Here is a 10,116-nt window from a genome sequence, read left to right on the forward strand (position 1 = left end):
TCTAAAGCATTAATATACATCAAGAAAAGCAGTGGTCCTAGAACCGACCCCTGGGATACACCGCTGTATACCTTCCTCCAGTTCACCACTACTCTGTTTCCTGTCACTTAGCCAATTTTAGGAACATAGGAAATAGGGGCAGGAGTAGGCCATACGGCCCCTCGGGCCTGCTCCGCCATTCAATAGGATCATGGCTGATCTGAATCTAGACTCACGTCCGCTTCCCTGCCCTCTCCCCGTAACCCCTAATTCCCTTATCTGCTAGGACAATGGGGCAGAAATTCCTCCCCAAACGCGTGAGTACGGAAGGGGTACTCATGCGTCTGGCCAGAGGAAATGCCGGTTTTCAGCATGCACAGCGCATGCGCTGAAAACCGGCATTTCCTCTCCTCTAACCCAAGAGTTGAAGAGGCTAGCGCGTGCGCTGTAGGGGGCAGCGCGTGCATCTTGGATTTCCTCTGTTTTGGGGGATTTGCGCATGTGTAAAGGCCTCCGGTCTTTACGCTTCTAAAAAGCACACATAAGTATTTATTTTTACAGGTAAGTGGTGTTTTAGTGCAATTTAGAGTTTTCTTTCCACAGGTTTATTATTTTAAAGAATCTACAGTAAGGTAAGTTTAGTTTTAGACCCTTTTTATTAAAAATTTATTTTTTTCAAAAAAAAAAATTATTGTTTAAATTATTTTTTTTTAACTTATTTATACTTAATTTAATGATTGGGATGTTTTTTTAAATGTTATTTAAAGTTTAAGTAGTGTTTTGGGGTGCAGTACTTCTCATGAGTTTGACAGTTCTTACTCTCAAACTTATGAATGAAGTTTCCCCTCCCCTGATTGGCTGAACAGTGCTCACCTGATCCCAGCCGGCATATCGCACTAACTACGCCGCTGGGTCAGGTTAGCACAGCGCGCCGACATCAGAACCGGGCCACTGACAGGAAATCCACTGCGGGCCAGGTTTCAGATGTCGGCGCGTAGGGTGAGCGCACATCGAGGGCTTGCACGCGCGGCAAGCCCCCGACACCAAGTTCTGGGCCAATGTCTATCTCCATTTTAAATGTATTTAATGTTGCAGCTTCCACAGCTCTCTGGGGTAGCAAATTCCATAGATTTACTACCCTCTGAGTGAAGAAGTTTCTCCTCATCTCAGTTTTGAAAGGGCAGCCCCTTATTCTAAGATTATGCCCCCTAGTTCTAGTCTTTCCCATCAGTGGAAACATCCTCACTGCATCCACCCGATCAAGCCCCCTCACAATCTTATATGTTTCAATAAGATCGCCTCTCATTCTTCTGAACTCCAATGAGTAGAGTCCCAACCTATTCAACCTTTCCTCATACGTCAACCCCCTCATCTCTGGAATCAACCAAGTGAACCTTCTCTGAACCGCCTCGAGAGCAAGTATATCTTTTCTTAAATATGGAAACCAAAACTGCACGCAGTATTCCAGGTGTGGCCTCACCAATACCCTGTATAACTGCAGCAAGACTTCCCTGTTTTTATACTCCATCCCCCTTGCAATAAAAGCCAAGATTCCATTGGCCTTCCTGATCACCTGCTGCACCTGCCTACTAACTTTTTGTGTTTCATGTACCAGGACCCCCAGATCCCTTTGTACTGTAGCACCTTGCAGTTTCTCTCCATTTAGATAATAACTTGCTCTTTGATTTTTTCTGCCAAAGTGCATAACCTCACACTTTCCAACATTATATTGCATCTGCCAAATCTCTGCCCACTCACTTAGCCTGTCTATGTCCTTTTGCAGGTTTTTTATGTCCTCCTCACTCACTGCTTTCCCTCCCATCTTTGTACCTATGCTACCACTGTCTCTTTTATTCCATGGGCTTCAACTTTGCTGGCAAGCCTATTATGTGGCCTTTATCAAATGCCTTTTGGAAGGGCATGTACATCACACCAACCGCATTGCCCTCATCAAAAAAAACTCAATAAAGTTAGTTAAACACGATTTGCCTTTAACAGATCCGTGCTGGCTTTCCTCAATTAATTCATACTTGTCCAAGTGACTGTTAATTTTGTCCTGGATTATCATTTCTAAAATCTTCCTCACTACCAAGGTTAAACTGACTGGCCTGTAGTGTCCTCTTGTTACCAACCCTTTAGCCAGTGGAAACTGGTTTTGATGGAGAAACTTTCATGATTTTGAACACCTCTATCAAATCTCCACTTAACCTTCTCTGCTCTAAAAGGAGAGAACTCCAGCTTCTCCACAGAGCTGATGTCCTCCATCCCTGGTACCATTCCAGTAAATCTCTTCTGCACCCTCTCCAATGTATTGAAACCCTTCGTGCCCAGCACTGAACACAATACTCCAGCCGAGGCCTAACCAATGATTTATAAAGGTTTAGCACAACTTCCTTGCTTTTGTACTCTATGCCTGTATTAATAAAACCCAAGGATCCCATATGCTTCTTTTAAAAAAAAAAATTAAAACAGCCTTCTCAACTTGTCCTGTCACCTTCAAAAGTTTGTGTACGTACATCTCCAGGTCGCTCTGTTCCTGCACCCCCTTTGAAATTGTCCCATTTAGTTTGGAATTAACTATCAAGTGTTGGCAATTCTGAAGACCTTTAAAACCAAGAACATACCCTCAGGATTTGGAAATATTTCTCCATTCCCCACCAAAAAAAAAATTAACCTTCCTTTCTACAGGGAGCACAAAGACCACAAGACGTGACAATTATAACAGTACTTGTCTTTATTTTATTGTAGCGAGTCATATTGTTCATAGAACATACCATCACACAGAAAAGACAAACATGTAGGGACACGAATGGCTGATCCGTCCACAAAGTGAGTTTTCTTGCCCCACCCAACTGGTGAGGTTAATTAACATGACTTACTCGGTAAGTGAAGACATGCCTTATTGTACAAATCAGGACAGGTTAAATTATAATATTTATAAATATATAGATATAATACATTCTAAATAAATAAATTCATTTAAATAATAATTAAAAGGTTTCAATGGATTAGTGCAATTAGTAAAATGAACCATTGAAGTAACGTCAGCATTGGACTCAGATGGATGCAAGTCCTGAACTCCTAAAGGCTTGGGAGAATACAAGCGCCAGAACCCTACACCAACTTCTGGATTCAGATACGAGTCCCAAGTTCTCTTGCAATGGGTCTTCAGATGGTTTTCAAGGTCCCATGATCTGAAGGTGGAAGACCTTTTGAGCACACAATATGGACGTGTAGAAAACACAAGTCAGTCTTTCACTGATGGATCCCACCCATCACATTTTACTCCACTCGTTGCACCAAGTGAGCTCCTGCGGACAATGTGGGATCTTGCTGTGCGCGGCAAATGTCACTGGAGAAAAGTTCTGCCGATTCCACCCCACCACCCGGGGCAAATGGTACCATTTCACATCCTGCAAGATTGGATGACTCTGATAGTCGGGAGCGAGTCTCCTCCTGCAGGGTGCTGGGTGCGGTTGGCTTCAGCTCCCGGGGACATGGCGAGGAACGCAGCGGAGAGGGCAGCGGAGCCAGACGAGGAAGGGGCCTGGACAGATGCCGAGACTGGCTTTGCAGCGGCGGCGAGGGGAGGCTCACCTCCTCTTCAGTCGCGTTGTAGACCTGGAAGAGGATGACCGAGACTAAAAGCAGCAGCATCCTTTTGGTCATGTCCTTCTCTGTAGGAAGTGACCTCCTAACCTAAAAAGAGAGAGAAGGAAAAAAAAGACAGCCTGTTAGATGAGACATCATGAACCCTGCTATACCATTGTAATGACTAGAGCTACTGTTAAAACCAATAGCATTCCCAAAATTAATTATAAATTATATTATATATAGTGGGATATTGTAGGCAGTAACTTTACTTGCAAAATAGTTTTTGAACAACAAACTGTTTATCCCAGCCCAATATTTATCCCTCAAATCAACAGATTATTTGATCATTATCACATAGTGTCAGCCAGTGGCTCCATTAGTAGCACCCTTCACCTCTGAGTCATGAAGGTTTGTGGGTTCAAGTCCCACTCCTGGGTTGGAGTGCAAAAATCTAAGCTGACACTCCCAGTGAGAGTACCAAGGGAGCGCTGCACTGTCGGAGGTGCCGTCTTTCGGATGAGATGTTAAACCCAGGCCCCCATCTGCTCTCTCAGTTGGACATAAAAGATCCCATGGCACCATTTCGAAGAGCAGGGGGAGTTCTCCCCGGTGTCCTGGCCAACATTTATCCCTCAACCAACATCACAAAAAATACAATTATCTGGTCATGATCACATCGCTGTTTGTGGGAGCTTACTGTGCACAAATTGGCTGCCGTGTTCCCACATTACAACAGTGACTACACTTCAATAAGTACTCAATTAGCTGTAAAGCGCACTGGGACGTCCGGTGGTCGTGAAAGGCGCTATATAAATGCAAGGCTTTTATTGCCGATGTGGGATCTTGCTGTGCGCAGAATTCCTCTACATTGCAACAGTGGTTACATTACAACAAAAATAAAGTCATGAACGCGTCGGGACGCCCTGAAATGCGCTTATATCTAAAAATTGCAAGTCTTTCTTTGTTAAAATGGACAAGAGACGTACCTGATGAAATGGATAGAGCACTCGACGAGCTCGCTTCTTGACTCGGATCTTGGGTCGGCGATCCGGGATGGGCTCGAAGGTGAAAACCAGCGGCTGAGTCCGTGTTGAGCGGCCGGGGAACTTGTCCCGCTGGTCCCCGTTGCAAGATCTCGCCAAACACATGATAACAGGGTCGTTTGCGAGAACGGTGAGGACTTTCAAAAGTAGTTGGGAGCCTACAGCTTGTTCGATCGTCAATGTAATGGCTCCTCCGCCACTCCCTCGCTCTTTATACCATTTCTGGTGGGTTGTCCTCGCTGACCAGCCAGCCGAGCTAATAGCCACCAGTCTCACTTGGTTCCCTGTTTGGCTCTTGGCCGTGCCAGTCAAACTCTTCCTCCACCCGCCCCATTGCAAGTTGAGTTTCATGGGGAACTCCCTCCAACCACGTTTCTGTGGCGTCATAGCCAAAAGGCTAACGTAAAATCCCCAGGAATGCTCCAACCCCAGGCAAGTGAGATGGCGATTATTCCTGAAAAGTTAGGAGGGAGCCCTCGGGAAACCGAAAAAACACCGTGAGGGGGAAGGGGGAGGAGAGGATGAGAGGGGGGAGAGAGGGAGGGAAAAGAGGGATGGAGAGAGGGGAGAGGGGGGAAGAGAGGGGGGAGGGAAGGGAAACACCCAATTGAGATCCTACATGCAGAATTCTGTAAAAGTATCCTCCGGACTCAAAGGAAAACCGTAAACAATGCAGGGAGGGGGGAGAGAGGGAGGGAGGGGGGAGAGAGTGAGGGAGGGAGGGGGCAGAGAGAAAGGGAGGGAGGGGGAGAGAGAGAGAGGGCGGGAGGGAAGGGGAGAGAGAGAGGGAGGGAGGGGGAGAGCGAAAGGGAGGGAGAGGGGAGAGAGAGAGAGGGAGGGAGGGAGGGGGCAGAGAGAGAAGGAGGGAGGGGGGAGAGAGAGGGGGAGGGAGGGGGGAGAGATGGAGGGAGGGGGGAGAGAGAGAGGGAGGGAGGGGAGGGAGAGAGAGGGAGGGAAGGGGGAGAGAGAGAGGGAGGGAGGGGGAGAGAGCGAGGGAGGGGGGGAGGGAGGGGAGGGAGAGAGAGGGAGGGAAGGGGGGAGAGAGAGAGGGAGGGAGGGGGAGAGAGCGAGGGAGGGGGAGAGAGAGGGAGGGAGGGAGGGAGTAGAGAGAGAGGGAGGGAGGGAGGGGGTAGAGAGAGAGGGAGGGAGGGGGGAGAGAGAGAGAGGGAGGGAGGGGGGAGAGAGAGAGAGGGAGGGGGGAGAGAGAGAGGGAGGGGGGAGAGAGAGAGGGAGGGAGGGGGGAGAGAGAGAGGGAGGGGGGAGAGAGAGAGGGAGGGAGGGGGGAGAGAGAGAGGGAGGGGCGAGAGAGAGGGGGAGGGGGAGAGAGAGAGGGAGGGAGGGGGGAGAGAGAGGGAGGGGGGAGAGAGAGAGAGGGAGAGAGAGAGAGCGGGCGGGGGTGGGGAGAGTGAGGGAGGGAGGGGGGAGAGAGAGAGGGAGAGAGAGAGAGACGGGGAGGGGGAGAGAGAGGAGGAGAGAGAGAGGGAGGGGAGGGGGAGGGGGGAGAGGCAGGGGGAGGGGGCGAGAGAGTGGGAAGGGGGAGAGAGAGGGGGAGGGGGGAGAGAGAGAGGGGGAGGGAGGGGGAGAGAGAGAGAGGGGGAGAGAGGGGGAGAGAGGGAGGGGGTAGGGAGGGGGGAGAGAGAGAGGGATGGAGGGGGAGTGAGAGAGAGAGGGATGGAGGGGAGGGAGAGAGAGAGGGAGGGAGGGGGAGAGAGGGAGGGAGGGGGAGAGAGGGAGGGAGGGAGGGGAGAGAGAGGGAGGGAGGGGAGAGAGAGAGCGAGCGAGGGGGAGAGAGAGGGAGGGAGGGAGGGGGGAGAGAGTGAGGGAGGGAAGGGGGAGAGAGAAAGGGAGGGAGGGGGAAGAGAGAAAGGGAGGGAGGGGGGAGAGAGAGAGAGGGAGGGAGGGAGGGGGGAGAGAGAGAGGGAGGGAGGGGGGAAAGAGAGAGGGAGGGGAGAGAGAGAGAGGGAGGGAGGGGGGAGAGAGAGAGGGAGGGAGGGGGGAGAGAGACAGAGGGAGGGAGGGAGGGGGGAGAGAGTTAGGGAGGGAGGGGGAGAGAGAGGGAGGGAGGGGGGAGAGAGAGAGGGAGAGAGAGAATGAGGGGGAGGGAGAGAGAGTGAGGGAGGGGGAGAGAGAGGGAGAGGGAGAGAGACGGGTAGGGGGAGAGAGAGGAGGAGAGGGAGAGGGGGGGGAGGGGAGAGAGAGTGAGGGAGGGGGAGAGAGAGGGAGAGGGAGAGAGACGGGTAGGGGGAGAGAGAGGAGGAGAGGGAGAGGGAGGGGAGGGGGGAGAGGTAGGGGGAGGCGGGAGAGGCAGGGGGAGGGGGAGAGAGAGTGGGAAGGGAGAGAGAGAGGGGGAGGGGGGAGAGAGAGAGAGGGGAGACAGGGGGGAGAGAGAGAGGGGGGGAGAGAGAGGGAGGGGGAGGGGGTAGGGAGGGGGGAGAGGGAGAGGGATGGAGGGGGAGGGAGAGAGAGAGGAAGGGAGAGAGGGAGGGAGGGGGAGAGAGAGAGGGAGGGAGGCGGAGAGGGAGGGAGGGGGGAGAGAGGGAGCGGGGGGAGAGAGAGGGTGGAAGGGGGAGAGAGAGGGAGGGGTAGAGAGAGAGGGGGAGGGAGGGAGTAGAGAAATAGTGAGGGGGGAGAGAGAGAGGGGAGAGAGAGGGAGGGAGGGGGGAGAGAGAGAGAGGGAGGGAGGGGAGAGAGAGAGACAGAGGGGAGAGGGAGGGGGAGGGGTGAGACAGTGGGGAGAGGGGGGGAGGAGGCGGGAGAGGGGGGAGAGAGAGGGGGGAGAGAGAGGGGGGAAGGGGGGAGAGATGGGGAGGGGGAGAGAGGGAGAGAGAGAGGGGGAGGGATGGAGAGAGGGGGGATGGGAGAGAGGGGGCGGGGTGGAGAGAGGGGGGATGGGAGAGAGAGGGAGGGGTAGAGAGAGGGGGGGAGAGGGAGAGAGAGAGAGTGAGGGAGGGGGGAGGATGGAGAGAGAGGGGAGAGAGAGAGGGGAGGGGGAGAGAGGCAGGGGAGGGGGAGGGGGGAGAGGGGAGGGGAGTGGGGGAGAGGGGGGAGGGGGAGAGAGGGGGGGAGGGGGGCGAGGGGGAGGGGGAGAGAGAGTGGAGGGGGGAGAGGTGGGGGAGAGGGGGGGAGAGGGGGGAGGGAGCGGAGAGGGGAATTGGGGGGAGGGGGGAGAGAGAGGGGGAAGAGGGGGAGAGAGAGGGAGAGGGTTGAGAGAGAGAGGGGAGAGAGGGAATGTGGGGGGAGGGAGGGAGGGAGTAGAGAGATGGAGGGAGGGAGGGGGGAGAGAGAGCAGGGGAGGGGGATAGGAGAGGGGGGAGGGGGAGAGGGGAGGGGAGAGTAGAGAGGGAGGGGAGAGGAGAGGGGGAGGGAGGGGAGGAGGATAGGAGGGGGGAGAAGAGGAGAGGGGAGGGGGGAGGAGAGGGAGGGGGGAGAGAGAGAGTCCTGGGAGGGAGGAGAGGGGAGGGGGGGAGAGGGAGAGAGCCTGGGACTCGACACAATTGTCACTAAGCAAAATACCTGTCATATTGGACAGAAACAACAAAAACCAAAACAAACTCAATTGCTACTTGGCCCTAAACAGACAATACAAGAACTGGCTGAATACCTGACCATGGTAAAGGATAGCAAACTGAGAAAAACCTTAACAAGGTACAGACTTAGTGAACATAGCCTGGCGATCGAAAAAGGCAGACACAGACAGACCCGGCTGCCAAGAGAGGACAGGATATGCTCTCACTGCAGTCAGGGAGTGGTGGAGACAGAGATGCACTTCCTCACAGCTTGTGGAAAATATCAGGGCATCAGAGAGAATTTCTACCAAAAATTCACACAAATATGCCCTGAATTCAGAAATTTGAATGACGACCAAAAACTCCCATACCTACTAGGGGAACAGAGAAACTTTGTAACCTTAGCGGCACACTATGTTACAGCTTGCCATAAACAGAGGGACAACCAGTAAACCTAAGAAAAGAGTATATACAAATGATACGAATGTATATTTATACACTCAGGGATATATCTGTTTATACACTGTATGAATAGATCTGCGTTTATGTGTTCAACCATAAATGTTTTTCGATGCTTTGGCAACATAAGATGTACCTTATCATGCCAATAAAGCGATTTGAATTGAATTGAATTGAATTGAGAGGGGGAGAGAGAGCGGGGGGAGAGAGAGGGGGAGTGAGAGCGGGGAGAGGGGAGGTGAGAGAGGGAGAGAGTGGGGGAGAGAGAGCGGGGGGAGGGGAGGCGAGAGAGGGAGAGAGTGGGGGAGAGGGGGGAGAGGGAGAGAGGCAGGTGGAGGGGGAGAGAGAGAGAGTGGAGGGGGGGTGAGAGAGGGCAGGGGAGGGGAGGGAGAGGGGAGGGTGGAGTGAGAGGGGAGGGGGGAGGGAGGGAGGGGGGAGAGAGAGAGGGAGGAGGGTGGGGGGGAGAGTTGGAGAGGGAGGGGGAGAGAGAGAGAGGGAGGGAGGGGGGAGAGAGAGAGGGAGGGAGGGGGAGAGAGGGGGAGAGAGGGAGCGAGGGGGAGGGAGGGGAGAGAGGGAGGGGGAGAGAGAGAGGGAGGGAGGGGGGAGAGAGGGAGGGGGGAGAGAGCAGAAGGGAGGGGTGGAGGGAGGGGGGAGGGAGAGAGGGAGGCGGAGAGAGAGAGAGAGGGAGGGAGGGGGAGAGAGAGAGAGGGAGGGAGGGGAGAGAGAGAGAGGAGGGGGGAAAGAGAGAGAGAGGGAGGGAGGGGAGAGAGGGAGAGAGAGGGGGGAGAGAGAGCGAGGGAGGGAGGGGGAGAGAGAGAGGGAGGGAGGGGGAGATAGGGAGAGATGGGGAGAGAGAGAGGGAGGGAGGGGGGAGAGGGAGGGAAGGGGAGAGAGAGAGGGAGGGAGGGGGAGAGAGAGAGGGAGGGGGAGAGAGTGAGGGAGGGGGAGAGAGAGAGAGAGGGAGGGAGGGGGAGAGAGAGAGGGAGGGAGGGGGAGAGAGAGAGGGAGGGAGGGGGCGAGGGAGGGAGGGGGCGAGACAGCGAGGGAGGGGGGAGAGAGAGGGAGGGAGGGGGGGTGAGAGAGGGGGAGGGAGGGGGGAGAGAGAGAGGGAGGGTGGAGAGCACTCTAAGGCAGTGAGGTGTGGGGACCGCTAACACAACAAGAATTTGCAAAATGGGACAAACACCCAATTGAGATCCTTCATGCAGAATTCTGTAAAAGTATCCTCCGGACTCAAAGGAAAACCGTAAACAATGCATGCAGGGCAGAACTAGGCCAATATCCATTAATAATCACTATCCAAAAAAGAGCCACCAAATTTTGGAAACGCCTAAAAATGAGCAACCCCCACTGCTATCATTACGAAGCCCTGGAATGCCAAGAGAGGACCCTCAGTCAACTAGTCCTGGGACTCAGTGAAGTAACTACTAACACTACTAACAATAACCAGCCCCAGGACAGTGACAGCGTAACACAAAGAATTCGACCCAACACAATCGTCGCTAAGCAAAAGGAAAAATATCTGTCATATTGGG

The 10,116-nt window shown here is 53.6% G+C and overlaps 1 protein-coding gene across 1 annotated transcript; it reads right to left on the reverse strand.

The window, feature by feature from the left end:
• Positions 1-3,270: 3,270 nt before the first annotated feature.
• Positions 3,271-4,904, reverse strand: LOC147095969 (radiation-inducible immediate-early gene IEX-1-like). Its single transcript, XM_085974929.1, is given in 3 exon segments — positions 3,271-3,537; positions 3,540-3,678; positions 4,560-4,904. Coding segments are annotated over 3 exon segments (453 nt in total). The 5' UTR covers positions 4,722-4,904; the 3' UTR covers positions 3,271-3,385.
• Positions 4,905-10,116: the final 5,212 nt, after the last annotated feature.

This window comes from Somniosus microcephalus, unplaced genomic scaffold, assembly GCF_052327205.1.
Source record: "Somniosus microcephalus isolate GS21.2 unplaced genomic scaffold, FLI_Smic_1.0 unresolved_chr1, whole genome shotgun sequence".
Classification (NCBI taxonomy): domain Eukaryota; kingdom Metazoa; phylum Chordata; class Chondrichthyes; order Squaliformes; family Somniosidae; genus Somniosus; species Somniosus microcephalus.